Raw genomic sequence first — 17,528 nt, 5'->3', positions numbered from 1 at the left:
ATACAGTACGCAACACACACAGCCTGACTTAGGTCTGAAGGAGGCATCTGAGTCCAATGTTAGTTTCTTCAGAAGAAATTCTGAAAGCCTAGCACAATTTCCCCCCATTAGCAATTTACCTGAATCCATCTTTGCAGACAGTGCATTTGTCCATCTCGCCAACGCATTTCTTACAATTCTGATGACATTTCTGACAACGTCTCTGACCTTTATTGGGGAAGAGGGGGAATCAGAAAGATGATCAGTTGCAGATATTACAGTTTATAAGCTTCAGATTCTTGCAATTTATTTGTCAAATTCACAGTAATCTAATACTAAGAGTATAATTGTTTTTAGACCAAGTGGGAAACTAATTCTTAGTTTTTATGACAAAAGAATAACTCACAAAACTTATCAGTTTCAACTTTAAATTAGTAAGTTTCTAGACCTCATTGTTTTGAATAATTAAAACAGCATAATAATTAAAAGCTTGTATATTTTTAATGGGCAAGGACAAATGTTAACAACTGGTGCTGCAAATTATGAACAGTTCATAATTATGAACTTGTTGAGACTGTTTTGGTTATACCATGTCACTGTGAGAGAGAATGAAATAGAAAATACTTCTAAAGCTTTCCTTTCTAACAAAGGGGGTTGGTATCTGTTTATCAAATTGTAGGTGCGCTTACCCTTCAATATTTTTCCTTACAGATGGGAAGCTACAATGAGGGTTTGACAGTATGCACAACTTGAAATCAATTAACACAGAGACAATTATACTGGGTAAAATCAAAACAAAAACCTTCAATTGGTTATCAGCCCTTAGCTGAGAAGCATTTCCTTTCCTTACCCTCATCAGAGTAAAACCCAGCTGGACACAGCATCACACACGTATTTGTCTCTTGGTGGTGATAGAAGCCACGTTTGCAGGCTGTGCACGAGTTCTGGCTTCTGCCCAGGCACGCTTCACAGCCCCTGTAGCATCTGCGGCATTTCCGCTGCGAAGTGTCCCCAAAGTAACCAGGGGGGCAGGAATTTACACACTTCCTGGGGGGAGGGAGAGAAACACAAGGAAAGTGAGGGGCTCCAGCACAACCAGCATAGTTGTTATGGTCCCGTCTCCACTGTGAGCAACGCAGTTCTTTCCTGCCATCTAAATGTCACATGGTTCTCTTTGCAAACATGTGGCTTCTGGAGACATAAGAAGAGACTGCTGGATCAAGCCAATTGGGTCCTATTGCTTTATAGCAAGGGCAGGGAAGCTTTTTCAGCCCAAGGGCCACATTCCCTTTAGGAAACCTTCTGGGGGGCCACAAACTGAAGCCTGAACACTGAAGTCCAGCTCCGAGGGTCTTCTGGCGGTTCCCTCACTGCGGGAAGGGAAGTTACAGGGAACCAGGCAGAGGGCCTTCTCAGTAGTGGTGCCCGCCCTGTGGAACGCCCTCCCATCAGATGTCAAGGAAATAAACAACTTTCTGACTTTTAGAAGACATCTGAAGGCTGTTCAGGGAAGCTTTTAATGTTTGATGTTTTATCATGTTTTTAATATTCTGTTGGGAGCAGCCCAGGGTGGCTGGGGAAACCCAGCCAGATGGGTGGGGTATAAACAATAAAATATTATTATTATATCAATAATATACAGAAGGGGCCACAGAAGAGGAGGAGTGGTGGAGACAAGCACCCACCCAGGCCTGCAGCTCGCATCCTCACCTGTTCCTCACCTCACTGTTGGAACCCCTGTTTCATATATATTATGTCAATCATAAACTGGAAGAATTATGAGGCTGCAAACCTCAGCATGCTTGAAAGTTAACTCCATTAAAAAATCAATACAACTTAACTTTAGAAAAGATAGATATAATGGGAATATTACTGTTTTTTACATTTATATCCTAGTTGCCCTGCCCCTAAGGAGCTTGAGATGGTGTACTGGTTTCTCCCCCTCCCTATTTCAGCTTCACACAACAACCCGGTGAGGTAGGTTAGGCTGAGAGACAATGAACGGCCACTCACCCATGGCTGAGTGGGAATTTTGTACCTAGCTCTCCCACCACTAAACCACCACACCTGCTCCTTCAGAAAGCTAACATGTGCGATAAGACTTCTGTCCACTTTACCTGCCAGTTTTAAGGCTCCCGAGGCTGAAATGGAAACAGTTCAGGCACTGGTCAGCGTTGGGGCCGTCGCATCCTTTGTCGCCACATTCCGTATGGCACGGACCTTAGAGAGACAGACAGTTCTGCTGAAAGAAGAGATATAAAACTCCTCCTAGTTCAACCCACAAAATTGCATCCGGTGTACATTCTATCAAGTGTACCACATACCAGTAGGATTAAAACAACAACAACAACCAACCCAAAAATGCTGGGAATACTTTGCACCCATTTTCCCTCCTTCCCCAACCCCAAAGGTTTACCATAATCATACCAAGAGCCAAAACCCAGCAAGGCTCTTTCAGTTAGTGTATGCCTGGCACAGGGGTCCATGGCTTAGCTCTCCTTTAGGTGCTCTGCTTCAGACTGCACCATGATCAGTGGTTTAGTGGTCGGGGGGTGTCATTACTGTTTCTGTAGCAGGGTCCCTATCTCTGAAATCCTAAAGCTGCTCAATCAGCATGAAAGGGGATCTTTTTATCCACTGTATGCTCCTAAAGCTAAGCATTTACGGACGCTGAAAATAGAAGGTGCTTCAGTTTCAGGAGAATGGCGTTCAAGTTCTGTTGCAAACAATGAAACCTCGTGGAAAACACAACTTAAGTCACTCTGAAAGAAGATACAGACCGCTCCAAAACATTTGCCCATGTCTATGCACAGAAAATAGTAGATCTAGCTGAAAGGCAACAACACGGAGGAAGGGCCACCAGCTCCTGGGGGCCAAGCCCTTTGGACCCCCCAATATTTTGGGGGTAGGGGCCAGGTGCCCCCCAACGCTGCAAAAGCATGGAAACATTTTATTTGCAGCTGTATAGCTAAGTCCCAGGACTGTCTCCAGGCCACACCCTTCACGGTCCCTGTGCAAATGCTTTGGTCTGGCTGGAATCCATCCCTGAATTGTGAAAATGTCTTGCTTGGGGTCCAGATTTCATTGGTATTGATATATACACTCAAAGGCATAAGTACCCTAAAGCTGGGTTTTGTTTACTTCTAGAATCCAGATATTGCCAGCAAAAAGAGTCAAGGGTATTATGGCAAGCGCCGCCCAAAATGACATAAATGAGCAGAAGGACTTGCATGTCCCACAAAACACAGAGGTCCAATACTGGGACAGGTTTCAAAGCTGAGCTGAGCTATGCAGCTGTGTAGGATTCTACATTTTTGAGGGTTTCGCCAACGTTTATGAGACCACCTGGAAAAAGACTCCAAACGCCACAATAAATTTTGTGTGAATAATTTAATAGCACTGGGGAGGGGTGGGCAGAGCTTGGAAGGACAACAAAGCTGCATCTGCGGCCGGTTTTTAACAGGAGGAGTGGGCTCTGTCCAAAGAAACCCATTCACCTACTCCTGAATTCTCGGCTCACAGGAAGAGGCTGTATAAACCAAGAGTCAAACAGAACCTAACATTTATCTCGCAGCCATAATATTAGTATACAGGATATCAGCCAAGCCAGCAGCAGCAGCAGCAGCAGCAACTCACATTTCTTGCTCATTTCTTTATGGGGCTTAGAGTTACAAGGCCTAAAGTGGAGCTACCAGGCCAATTGAACCTTGCCCTGGCAATACAGCTTGTCAGCGTAATTGTCTCAAGGAGGTGGCCATTAAAAAGGCATGTGCATTTCTGAAACTTTTGGCATCCGGGATGTTGGGTGGTTGCGTTTCCCCCCTCAGATTAAAACTGGAGACACAGTTCAGCCTTAAAGATGCTTCTAAATTTACTAGGGATTGCCACCCTTGCTTGTGTTGCTTACCAATTCCACCAAACTCCACCCCACCCCTCTCCCATTACATCTCACCTAACCTATATCTCCTCACAGCTCCTCTGCCACCCCCCCATTTGTGATGCACCACTACAAATCCTCCAACAGGGGCTGCGTGATGACAGCCTTACATTTTTATGTATATAGAAAGATAGGCATAGAGACACAAAAGTGGAACCAGCAGCAATGGCCCTGTCTGCAACTACACAGCAGTTCCAGTAGCTCCTCATACCAACACAGAAGTTAATACTGCCTCCTGGGCGTTCTGTACTCCTGGACAATCAAGGCAATGGTTTCTGGGCAACGGCAGTGCTTCACACCTGTAATGCTGTAGTTCTGGGACAGGGAACCAGTGGTCCTCTGGGTGCTGCTGTACTTCAGCTCCCATTGGCTCCAGCCAGAATGGCCAGGGATCAAGGATGATGGGAGCTGTAGCCCAGAAACAGCTGGAAGGCCACAAGATCCTCAACCCTGCTGTGTTGAGCAAGGCTGTGTCAGCTGCTGCACATCTTTATACCTCTCACTTAGGATGAGGTTGCTGCCCACATATTTGCAAAGAAAGGAGAGGGATCATGGATGCATGGGACCTCTCTGAAACAGGACAGGCATTTCTGGTTTTCTGAAGATTGAGAGGAAAGCAGTTAAGCCACCTTTCCTGGGGAGGGTTCTAAAGATCAAGCAAAACTACAGGAAAGTTACTAACTATAACATGGGGTAGTCAATGTGATGCCCTCCAGATATTGTTGGGTTACAACTCTCATTAGCCCCAGCCAGCATGGCCCATGGTCAGGGATGATGGGAGTTACAGTCCAGCAACATCTGGAAGCCAACCACATTGGCTACTCCTATTCCATCACCTGGTCCATCATGACACTGATGCGAAACTCTGCTTTTCTTGAAGCCTCTGAGTCATCCCCCCTGAAGCATGGGTCAGCTACAGCTCAGTGGTGCATTTTGGAATCCCACTGCATTTTTACTCCGTCTTTGAGATGATGGCACTGCCAATATACTGGCAGAGATAGTAGGCATCAACTGCATGGCGCCTCTCTATGCTGAAGAGCATGGAGTAGCAGATGTATTGCTGCCCTGGGCTCCTTCAGGAGGGGCAGGAAAGAAATGGAAGAAGTACATGAATAAAATATCCCTCACTTTCCAAGGCACACTTCAGTCCTTCTTAGTAGTGCACCCTGACATGCAGTGTGGAGTTACCATATCATATGATAGTGCTTTGCTGCGTGATGTTATATCCTCATAATTCGCAGGGTGGTGCATGAGCTCACCCCACAAAGAGATACAAATCAGAAATCCTAAACTGCACAGCCAGATCCCCTCTGTTAATTTTGGGCTCTGTAGGAGATAGTCAAATTAAGTACATTTGTAATGTGGTTCTCATTCTGCCATTTGTATTGTTTTCCAAAACATTCTGTTTTGGTTTCTGTCAATCACCGGAAGGGATATGGGATAAATTTGATTCAGTTCACATTTAAAGACAAACCACCATAATTCATACATTACAAAGTAAATACAGGAACTTAAACGCAGCCATCCTTCGAGATTCACACTTTCTCTGGATTTTGCTATGCAGTCCTCTAGCGAAGAAATGTGCACAAAAAGGTATAGGCTACAGTTTGCAAAAAGGCATGAAAATAACATACAAAAATGCTTTCTACGAGGAGGAGAAATTGCTTTGCAAAACTGAGCATATTACACCAAACTGCATACAGATCTGTGTATATTAGGATAAATTAGCAACACGATACTGATGAAATTTCATGAGGGAATAATAATTAAAAAAGAAAAAGCAAGCTGATGTGGAGAACTGAGCATAACACTGAAAAACCGAGAAAATGAAATTGAGAGATTTGCCATGCCCTGGTCATGAAAAAGGGGAAGGACTGGTGATGTGGTCTTTCTGCATCCCCACTTTATATGTATGTATTTCATGTGTACTTTAATGAACTGAATAATGAGTCATGGGGGTGTGGGGAGTGTGTGCATAAACTTAGCAGGGCTTATCTTTTCAGTTGCTAATCTGTTAATGTTGTTAATACTGTTTTGTAGAACGCCACATTGATTTGTTAATCATATATTATGACTTTTGCTGTAATTGTGACGCTCAGCTTATTTTTAGTTGCTGCTTTGTTAACAGTGCTTCATAGACAGCAATTGTTTTATCGATGGTCGTCAATTATTTTATATTATTGATGCTGCCTTTGTGATGTTCTATGATGTTATTGTTATTGTTTGTAAGCTTTTCTGGAATTCATTCAAATGGAAAGAGGAATAGAAATACAATAAATCAAATCAAATTCCATTCTGAAATTTAACAGGCATTGTCCATACCTGTCGGAAGTTTATCTGTATAACCTCAAAAGGCTTGGAAACTTGCTGTTGCAATGTGGTTTTAATTTCCTATATGCTAGTAGGGGCTGCATCATGCATTTGGGATTAACCAGTTTGGAATTAGAAACATGGAAACCAAATCCCAACGTTCTCAGGAATCTGAACGGATTCTTGTACAGTGGTGCCTCGCAAGATGAAATTAATTTGTTCCGCAAGTTGTGTCGTCTTGCGATTTTTTCGTCTTGCGGAGCGCGGATTCGCTGGGTATTAACGGCTTTAAGAAAAAGGAAGCAAACTCGCAAAACGTTTTCGTCTTGCGAAGCAAGCCCATAGGGAAAATCGTCTTGTGAAGCAACGCAAAAAACGAAAAACCCTTTCGTCTTGCGCGTTTTTCGTCTTGCGAGGCATTCGTCTTGCGAGGTACCACTGTACTTGCTGAACACCAAAGGAAATGGACAAAACAATGTACTAGTTTGGGATAGGGTCAAATTTTTTGGAAGTCAATGGAGCACCATCTCTGTTCATAGTGCTTGTGGTGGACTTGGCAATTAGAAGGCTTGGTGTACTGGATTACAAACCATCTCCTAGTTTTTCCAAGGTGGGGGGAGTGACAGCTCCAGTTGCTTGCATAAGGAAGTGAAGTTTGAAGCAGGGAAGGGAGGAAGGGACAGACAGAGAAATGGGATTTGGGCACTTTACCTGTGTATTCCTCTTCATCCTCCAGTATCTCCATCTGAGTTTGGAAGAAAGCCGCTTTTGAGGCTTCCATGTCAGAAGATGGCATCTCCAGCATCCTTGACCTGGAGTGATGGGAGCTGGAATTGGAATACGGGCTCTCAGCTGTTCCATATAAAATGAGGCTCCATTCTTTTAACTTTCCTGCAAAAGATTCAGCATTCATAAATATTGCCCTGGTTTGCACATTAACACTAAGCAACAGTGCATTAAACTATGGTTTTTATGATAGTCTGGACCCTGTCCAGGGGTTTGTTTACTCCCTACAAACCACAATCTTAAGCCACGGCTTCTTGTTACCTTACTTGGCATTGAAGTGTGAACCTAGCACTGTTCCTTAACTATGGCTTGCTTGGCCGCCCCAACCCAGGTTTTCACTGATAATAATAATAATAATAATAATAATAATAATAATAATTTATACCCTGCCCATCTGGCTGAGTTTCCCCAGCCACTCTGGGCGGCTCCCAATCAAGTGTTAAAAACAATACAGCATTAAATATTAAAAACTTCCCTAAACAGGACTGCCTTCAGATGTCTTTTAAAATAAGCATGAGGCAAGAGCAGCTGGAAAACAACTCAAGTTTAGAGGAACAAACCATAGTTTGTTTGATTGTCTGTGGGACAAGTCATGGTTAACTCATGCTTTGTTAAACAAACCATGGTTTAAACAATTTTTAAAAACAGCTTTTCCCAATCTGGTGCCCTCCAGATGTTTTGGATTACACTCCCATTATCCTAGGCCAGCATGGCCAATGGTGAGGGATGATGGGAATTAACAGTCCAAAACATCTGGAGGGCACCAGGTTGGGGAAGGCTGCCTTAAATGAACCAATGCTTAGCGTTATGTATGATCCAGGTCATTAAGTCTATTAACTGTTAATAATCAGTCATCTGCCTTAACTGATGGAAATGCTCCCAGATACCACCTACTAATGGATTATTTGACAAGGTTGTAATGGACACAATTACTTAAAATGGATAAAACACCTATGCAAATTAAGGCGGCTTTGCATCCTAATTTCAAGGGTGATTTCTTGTGAAAATGATCTCTATTTCAGGTAAATATTCTCTCCAAAAGGGAGATGTGTAAAAGTCTTGCTAGAACTAATCCTATTCTGATGTTGATCTGTTTTAATGAATTTGATCCTTGATGACTCTGAAAAGAGAACGTGGAAGAGGAAATTGGCAGTTACGTTTGAAATGAGTGCTTAATGAAATCTTGGTAAATGTGTTACTCTTTTGAAATGTTTGAATGCTCAAATAAAGTGGTTGAAACATCAATTCAAATAAAATAAGTGTGAAAATTACAAAAGTCTACTATATGTTTTGGAAAGTTCTTGGTTCATTCCATGAACATTTGGAATGAACCAATTTGAAGAATCTTAAGATACTCTAACCAAATATTGCATGATGCTTCCTGAGGTCAAGAAGCAGGTTTTCATCTATGTTTGGATACACCTGGATGCCATTTTGAACCAAGATGGCGGACTGAACCTTTCAAAACTTCACTGATTTTTTTGTTTCCAATATTTCCCAAGCAACACTGGTTATGAGGCAACTAATGTACACATAAGTGACTTTTTGAGATAACAAGGGAATGCAAGGATTGACAATTTAGTTTCTCCTTCATTCTTTAAGACCTCATTGACACATACCTCAGAATGAGGTGGCAGTTATGAGACAGTTGAATGGCCTTTAGTGCTTAAAACTACAGAAGGGTGAATCATATTCTTCAACGCTTCCACCACAGCATAAATATCATTCATTTCCTGGCAGATGTACATTGCTGAGGAAGATCAGTAGTGGCCCGAAAGCTATCAAAATTGCTGGTCTGCTTTTGATGGTCTTCTAACTGAGGGATCTCCAACGTGGTGCTTGTGAGCACTAGTGTGCCCACCAGATTTTGTGTTCTCACACTCCCACAGCAGCCATTTTGTGACACGTGCTCATAGTGCTTTCTCAAAATTCCAAATGTGCCCCCAAAGGTTGGCAAGCTTTGTTTTAATTGGAGGAATTCCAGACAAGTTTTGAGTGACTTCAGGACTCCCTGGAAGACAGTTTGTAAGCCTGTGCGGTCACCCTTCTCCAGTGTAAAGATTGCAACTTGAACTGCTGTCCAAGATTTACAAATGGTCCTCAAAAAGGCTGGCTACTCAAGCATTTAAATATTTGGTATGAAGCAGAAGAACTAAATCATTCTCAGGAGGGGGGGGGGGTAAAGATTTGCTAACACACACAATTTCTTGTTTTTTGCTCATTATTTTCATAAGCATTATGATATTTTGTTGTTGTTAAAAGAAAAAAACCTAAAACGTATCAATCAGCCTGATTCAAGTCCACAATCCTAACTCCACTTACCTGGGAGAAAGCCCCACTGAATTCAATACGACTTACTTCTGAGTAGACATGGTTAGGATTGTGCTGCAATGGTATCACAGAAGCAAATGGGGGGGAGGGGGGTTGCCTTTCCAATGAAAGCTCAGGAATGGGGTGGGCTTTGAGGGTTTTATAAAAAACAAAACAAATATCAAGGGCATTAGAAGTAATCCACCTGAGCCCAGAACAAATTTGCTCTAAAGAGCTCCAGGAAGGGCATGAGGAGGAATCTGTTCTCAGGGATTTATTGCTGCTTCCCATGGTTAATATATGTTGGGAGGCGTTCAGAAAAGAAGCTGCAGTAACTCATTCCCAGTGGGTGCAGCGATCATAAGCAGCACCCACAACGAGCACTTTATTTATTTATTTATTTATTTATTTATTTATTTACAGTAAGCCTGCAACTTACGCACATTCAGGTTGACATGCCAGGCAGAATAATTAAAAAAAATTAAAAAGGAGGAGGAAAGAGGGCAGGCATCTGGAAAAAATGACTTCGGCAATCCCACCCACCATTGCACTCAATGTATTTTGACTATGCACAATTTTGGCTTTAGGCATGATCCCCATAACATAACTTAAGTTGCAGGTACGCCATTTATCCCTCCTTTCCTTTAAGGGGCTCACATCCGCACCATTGGCTGTCACTTTTCCAAAGAAAGCCACCTTACACAAAGGTAAAACGATTGTTCCAACTAGCTCAGTATGGTCCACACTGGCCAGCAACAATTCTCCAAGATCTTGGACCGGGACTATTCCAAGTCTGGCTGGTAGATGCTTGGGGAAGGGCCACAGGTGGCTGGAAGAGAATGTGTGTTGTGTGTCCCTGGTGCAATCCCACTTCTTTGCAGCCGGCGCAACAATGCAGACTAGGAAACGGGGAGCTCTCCCAGCCCACCCTAGGGATCCTGGAGACTAAACCTTCCGGTGTGCAAAGCATGCTCCACCACTGAGCTACAGCCCTGGCCCAGACCTGTCCTCCTGCTTCCAGAGTGCTTCTTGGTGGTGGAACATCACATTCCAGATCGACAAAATGTAAATATTGAAGAGCAGCAAGGCAGGCACATTTAAAATGCCTGTGCAGCATTAAACAGACTACGTTGCACTGATTTGCTTAAACCAAGTGCAGAAATGTAACACTGTTGGGTGCAAGATGCTCATGACTTTCAATCCATCAAATTTATGTTATGGAATCCCAAAATGTCATGGAAAGCGTGCGGGGAACACATTTGAACATCACAGGGAGCTTCTGCCCCATGTTAGTCTTTTAGTTTCACATCTGTTTTGTTTTAAATGTGTTTGTTGTTTTTCTGTGTTTAACTTTTTAAAATTATATGATGTGCAAATTGCCTTCAGATGGTGGTTTAGAAGGAGAGTGATAAAGCAATGATCAATAATAATAACAATTCTCCCACTTATTTACAAGTGGCAGGGAGTGCCAGGAGCAGCCCAGGAATTTGAATAAACAAAAAAAAAATTGTGTTTTTAAAATGAATAGCATAATTTGTGCATTTTGAACTGTTGTGTCAAGAATCAGGCCAAAGTCGTGTTTTGGTCTGCCATCTTGATTTAAAATGGTGCCCAGCACCCAAGCATCAAAGAAAACCATTGCTCCCTACTTTGAAAACCCTCATGCAAAGTTTGGCAAGGATATATCCAGAAGCAGCTGAATCTATGCCAAAAAAAATGGGTGAAGTCACATTTTGGACCGCCGTCTTGATTCAAAATGGTGCCTGGTGTCCAAACGTTGACAAAGACCCCCATCTTTGTCCAGGGTGGCAATATTCCCCTCTGCAGCACTGCCATTTATTTCTACACCCAAATACCCTGAATATTCTCAGCCCTTCGACAAAGCTAAGCCAAAGCTGGTATGTCAACTGTGAGAGCCTCAATGAAAAATTATAGCAAAGATCACATGGGGGGGAGAGGAAATTGTGCCCCTTTATTCACTGCCAAGGCTTGGAGACCCAGAATCACACCAAGGAAAGAAACGGACAATAATCCTGTCCTTACGCCAGCCTTTTACACCCTGCTGTAAAGGCACAGACTCCTGACATGCGTTGTTCAGTGTTTAAAAGTCAACTTGAGGCCTTTTAATGGCATTTGTATCAGAGGTATTTCATGCTGTTTTGCCCAAACTGCAGCCAGTTCCTGAGAACACTGTCTCCTCTTGTATTAACAGGGGGGAAATGTTTCTGAACACCATTCATGACTCTAACCTGGAGCAGGATGGGTTGGGGGTTGGGGGTTAGACTAGGGGCCAGAAATCTTGGAGAGGGAGAAGGAGCAACTCCTAAGGAATGAAGAGGCCTGCGTACCAAGCACAAAAACACACACCGTCACTTGTTAATATGTCATCTCTCTGTAACACTGCAAAGCTTCAGTCGGCGAGAAATAAATATAGATCTATACCGTATGACGCAACCTACAGAACAGCCCCCTCCAGAGCTAAAAACAGCACGCAAAAGGCGTTAAAAGAAATCCCTACATTGCCAATGCAAACACTGCAGGGAAGCTTGAGTTTTATGTGCTGATTTTCAGGTTTTCATGGCTGTGGGGTGAGAAAAGAGGGAAGGGAGTTGTAGGGTGGCAGCCTGTCACATGTCTCACCTGCACCAAACATTTGGGCCTCTCGCTGCAAGAGACGACACAATCCAGAGGCACTTACCTTGCATGTCTGGGTTTCGCACATGGTATGGCTTATCCTGGATTTCCAGTGTCCATTCTCCTGCAGCCCTTTCTCCCCAGCAGTGGACAGTCATGAACTCCCAGTGCTTGAAACCATTACTAGAATCATCGTGCTGTCTGTTAAAAGGATGGCAAACTTCAAGAGGTCACACCAAGAGGTGGCAAAGAGAACTGGTGGGCTATCTAGTTCAACCACCTAATTTAGGCTCACAGGCTGAAGGTTCCCCATCAGTGTTGGATTTACATATAAGCTAAACAAGCTATAGCTTAGAGCCCCACTCTCGTGGGAGCCCCCCAAAAAATTAAAGGGGGAAAAACTGGATGTACATTTCCAAAATATAAGATAAAAAAGAAATAAAATAAAACCTACATACAGCAACAGTGTTTTGTGTTGTGTAGGCTCCTATGATGTAAGTAATGGGCCCCGCCTGCTAGCCTGCTCCCTAAAATATCACTGGTTTGCTCATTTCTATATAGAGGGTGCCTACATTCTGCATGGACTGGTCCATAAATTACCGTATAGCATATATTCAACACAAGAAACAGTGACAATTTGTTGTTGACAAAGGACAGCTGGACATATAAAGGGCCCCATTACCTTCAGTAGCTTAGGGCCTCATCAAACCTAAATCCGGCACTGTTCCCCATGCCTACTCTAAGTAGGACTGGTTGGATTCTACCCATTTGTACTAAAACTAGGAACAGAACTCCAAATTTGACTTCGCCATCAACCCTGAAAATTCTCCTTTTTGGCACCAAAGGAATAGCAATTATTTGCCAACATCCACACATCAACAGAGGGACGCGGGTGGTGCTGTGGGTTAAACCACAAAGCCTAGGGCGATCAGAAGGTTGGCGGTTCGAATCCCCTCAATGGGGTGAGCTCCTGTTGCTTGGTCCCTGCTCCTGCCAACCTAGCAGTTCAAAAGCACAAAGTGCAAGTAGATAAATAGGTACTGCTCCGGCAGGAAGATAAACGGCGTTTCTGTGCGCTGCTCTGGTTTACCAGAAGTGGCTTAGTCATGCTAAGGAACCTGTACGCCAGCTCCCTCTGCAATAAAGTGCAATGAGCGCCGCAATCCCAGAGTCGTCCGCGACTGGGGTCCCTTTACCTTTACCTTTTACACATCAACAGAATAATGAAATAATATCTGCCATAAAAAAATGGAGAGGAGGAATTGTGGGGTGGGAGAAGATATATAGGGGAACACTTATTTCAGCATGCATGTCTCTGGACACACTCGGCTGCTTTCTGCCAGCATGCATCCTGGAATGTTTAACTGTTTTGATTCCGCTCCGCTGCCATAGAGCAGCTTGTATCTAGAGGGCATCAGTTGCTTTTCCGGATTAGCAGACCCTGACTTGGCAACGCAAGCCCTGTCAGCATCTTTATAAAAGAAAATCCAAAAGGACAGTAACAGCCTCCTGCTCGTGTTCACGGTACGTGAAGTTGCAGCTGGCAAAGGGACATGCAATTCCCAGAAAATGCACTGTTTCCTACTGGCTCTCTGGTTTCCAAATCACCTAGTGCTAATAGGAGGGGAGAAAGCAGAAAGCAGCATGGCCGAAAAGCCTGTTGCAAATATGCAAAACAGGTGCAACTGGAAGTAGAGACCAATGAGGGCAGGTATCAATAAAATGATGAACGACAGCTCTCAAGTGCCAGTGGATTTCAGTGGCTACCTATAGCCACCCTTGTGTAGTGTGGACATAGTGTGCAACCTGGTCTTGATTACATTGCCTTCAGTGCGGGGACCGGATCTTGGAGGCACCAGGAAACTGCCATGGGATTCTTCCCCAGAGCCTCAGCCTTGAGGAGAAAGGGTGCAGTTCTACTGTTGTCCTCCAGGGGTCAGGAGGGAGGTTCTCCCTGGTTTCTGTCTGGTTCCCAACCTCCTTATGGCTACCTTGCCTATCTCCCAGCAACCACCTGGCTTCCTCCTCTCTATACAGCAGGGGTGAGGGACATCGGATGTGGGAGCCACACATGTGGCCCTGTGAGACTCTCTATTTGGCCTTCAAGATTCTCTCCAGGCCAAGCCCCTCCCTCAACATCACACCCCTCACCAGCCCAGCAAGTGCCTTTGCAGAGCTCTAAGATGCTCTTGAACTCTGGTATCTCTTGCTTGTTTAGATGGAAGATGGAGGAGTGTGTGTGTATAGAAACCCCCCGAATTTTAAAGGCAGACATGTCCTGCTTTACGAACACTCACTACGCAAATATTCACTTATCAGAACACAAGGAATTAGCACCCAAAGCTCCTTATACATGCTGCAGATTCTGTGGTTAGGAATCAGTGGAAATTGTTGTGTTCACTTGTTATGTGAACAGAAATCGTTTACTCATTATGCAAATGCTCACCTAACGAATGATTTCCAGAGAACACATTTTGTTCATAAGGCAGGACCTGTGTGTATGTTTTTTGCACAGGCTTTTCCTGCATAAGACTGGAACTTGTGTGGTTTTTTAAAAAAATATTTTCACTGTAATTAAATTGTTTTTGTGTTTTTATGTTTTGTGTCATCGCACATTGCTTAGGATTTATTTTTTTTAACGTTAAGAAATACTTTTCAGTGAAATAAATAAACCCACGCACTCCAGGTCTTTTTTAGAAGCTCATGGGCTTGCAGTCTTGCTGGGGCAGGTCACGTTCTACTCTCCTCCCTCTCAATCCTTTGCCTGGTTCTTTATTTTTTTAAGAGCAAAATGTCTACCCCGCTTTTTGAGGAACTCCCCCAGAAACCAACTCACAATCTCTAACCTTGAAACAACTCTACTTGACAACAAAATGCAAACTACTAAAGAATAAACCAGCATAAAAGATGAAATACAGAAACAGAATACAGTGAATAATGCAGATTAAGAAAAGAGTATCAAAACATTAAAAAATTCAAAACTGCAGACAGTGTGGTGTAGTAGTTAGCATGACGGGAGACCAGAGTTCAAATGCCCATTCAGCCATGAAGCTCACTGGGTGAAGAACAAAATGGCAAGGGAGAGAAGCACCCTGGGCTCCTTGGTGGAAAATTGGGGTATAAATGTAATAATAATATATTTATTAAATTTTTGAGTAATTTGGGAAGGCTTTTATATCATTTATTTACATAGGGTTGCAGTCAACCAACTTTTACTCAGAGTAGACCCATTGAAATTAATGGCCAGGACTAACTTAGGTCCTGAACCCCCCCAGCTAAATACAACCCATACCATTTAATGCCAAAATAGGCTTATGAATGGGCAGGTCTAGTACAGTTGCAATCCCACCTGCAAAATCCAAGCTCTCTCCACCCAGTAGCCCCTACTGGCATTCATGAGGAGCAGACCGAGAATGCCTTTTCAACCTCAGTCCAGCCAGGCTACAAACTCTCAAGAGGGCATCTGTGTGACGGCTCACCTTCTAGCCAGGAGCTGGGACTTCGTACCAGAAGGAGAGGTGAGGTTTATCTGCAGGTCTCCCCGGCGTGGGTGTGCAATAGAAACCCGTACAATGACGTGCTCCAGATAGGCTATGTGATGGTCAGGGTGGTCCACACAGGCGTTAGTTAGAGTTGCCGTCCGCACCGTCTTGTTGGTGGGGATGAACCTAGAGAATGGGAAATAAAGGGAAGCCTTCAGAGGTCAGCAGTCCAGAATCCTGACAGATTAGGTTTACCCTAAATCAGGGCTGAGGAATCTTTGGCCCTCCAGATGTTGCTGAATGGCATTGCCCATTATCCCTGCTTACTGGCCATGCTAGGTGGGGTTGATAGGCATAGGAGTCCAACAATATTTAGAAAGGCTACAGCTTGCCCATCCCCAGCCTATGAAATGGGCTCCAAGCCTTCGTTCATTTAGAGAGCCCCTTTCTATTATCTTTTCCAGCTCTTTTATACATGGCAAGGTGCATTAGAGAGGTGGCACCCAGCTCTGGTGGTTTGCCAGTTTCTCTTTCTATCTCCCAATTCTCTGTTGGAAAAACAGCTATAATATCCAGACCATGCTTTCCTTTCTTCCTTTGTTGGCCAAGGAAGCTTGGAGCATTCGTTCTGAGCTGAACTTGTTTTCGCTTGCCGAATCACGCCGAACTACAACTCCCATCATCCCTGGTTACTGGCAATGATGGATGGGGCTCATGGGCACTGGAGTCCAAAAACATGTGGAAGGGAGGGCCACAGGTTCCCCAGCCTTGCCCTAAGTCCAAGTGGAACACTTTTTACATTTTGTGTGATGGCCTGGGATTCGGACTTGGATGCTGAACCTGAGGGATCCCAGCCTGCACAGGATTCCCCGCCTCCAGAACCAGCTGAGCCGGGGCTGGGGCATGAGCCTGAAGGGTCCTCACCTGTGCTGGGTCCTCAGGTGCAGGCGCCAGCTGAGTCTGCTCTGGCTCCTGAGGTGATGGAGGACCCATTGCCTGCAGGTGCTCCACTCTCAGCCCAGTCAGAGGAAGCGGAGGTTGCCTCTGGGTCCGGTAACCCTCCAGCCTCTCCTGAGCTACAGAGGCTCAGGGCAGAGAGGCGGAGGGAACTAAGTTCCCACAGGAGGAGTGCTCGCCTCCAGACCAGGAGAGGCGAGTCACCAGAGGATCAGGGCCGCCCTATGCCTTGGGGCAGATAAAAGCTGGCCAGTCCCAAGTTGCGGGAGCAATAGTGTTGGTTGATAGTTCCTGCCTGAACCCTGTCCTGCTTTTCTGCCAGAGCTCCTGACCTGCCCTGGCTCTCTGCTTGCTTGCTTGCTTGCTTGCTTGCTTGCCTGTTCCTGACTTCACCCGACTCCCTGCCCTGCACCCAGCTTCGGCTACTATGGACTGCCTCCACGTTGCACCTTTGACCACGGACCGGACTTGGACCTCGCCTCTCGGGTAACCCACGGGACCAGCACATTTTGGTAGTTAGCCAAACTCCACCACATGCTGCTCCAATAACAATTTGTATTGCAGCCTAGAGGGTTTTTAAAATGCATTTATATTTATTTAGTAAGAGCATATATATCCTGTTGTTCTTCCATAAGGGAACTGAAGGTCACATAGGCAGCGTACCCTGGTGGTCTCCCATCCAAGCACAGACCAGACCATGACCTGCTTAGCTTCAGCAAAGGGGCTGCATTTGGTGCCATGAGACCAAGTTGTATGTTGGCCTGCCCCTGGGAATGCTACCTTAGTCAGGTGGGGATGCTGGTGACTTGGTTCTTGGAACTGCCACTTTAGTTCACAAAAAACCCGGGTCAGCCTACAACTGCTCTTAACAGCCTTCTTGAAGCGAGAAGCCAATCTCGACAGCAGTCTTGGATCTCATTCAGCTGAGGATTTCGTGCTTTCAGAGACCATCGGCTCTCCTACACAGTCACCGCCCACCAGCAACGAACCAACTCCCAGCACAGGGTCTGGAGCATGTTGTTAATGTCTAATTTATTGGGAGGAAGCTGCTCACCAGTCCCCAGACTTGCTCTAGGGACGCTTCTCAGCATATGGTGGAAGAGACTCGTGGGGATTACATCGCCGGTCTTTTA

At 44.6% G+C, this 17,528-nt stretch overlaps 1 protein-coding gene across 4 annotated transcripts in view; it reads right to left on the bottom strand.

The window, feature by feature from the left end:
- The window catches only part of PCSK6 (proprotein convertase subtilisin/kexin type 6), a 99,225-nt gene that overhangs the window by 15,098 nt on the left and 66,599 nt on the right, over positions 1-17,528 (bottom strand). For 3 of the 4 annotated variants that reach the window (XM_083713115.1, XM_083713116.1, XM_083713114.1), the window contains exons 12-17: positions 15,436-15,624; positions 12,021-12,157; positions 6,938-7,117; positions 2,097-2,199; positions 830-1,026; positions 120-207 (exon numbers count right to left, since the gene is read on the bottom strand). In XM_083713115.1, the coding sequence (XP_083569241.1) occupies positions 120-207; positions 830-1,026; positions 2,097-2,199; positions 6,938-7,117; positions 12,021-12,157; positions 15,436-15,624 (894 nt within the window). Of the gene's footprint in view, positions 1-119; positions 208-829; positions 1,027-2,096; positions 2,222-6,937; positions 7,118-12,020; positions 12,158-15,435; positions 15,625-17,528 lie in introns of all 4 variants that reach the window. The other variant, XR_014558033.1, reaches the window with a different exon arrangement.

This window comes from Podarcis gaigeae (genome assembly GCF_964106915.1).
Source record: "Podarcis gaigeae genome assembly, chromosome: 14".
Taxonomy (NCBI): Eukaryota; Metazoa; Chordata; class Lepidosauria; order Squamata; family Lacertidae; genus Podarcis; species Podarcis gaigeae.
Note: the sequence above shows the minus strand (reverse complement) of the source record. Positions and strands in the feature narration are given on the sequence as shown.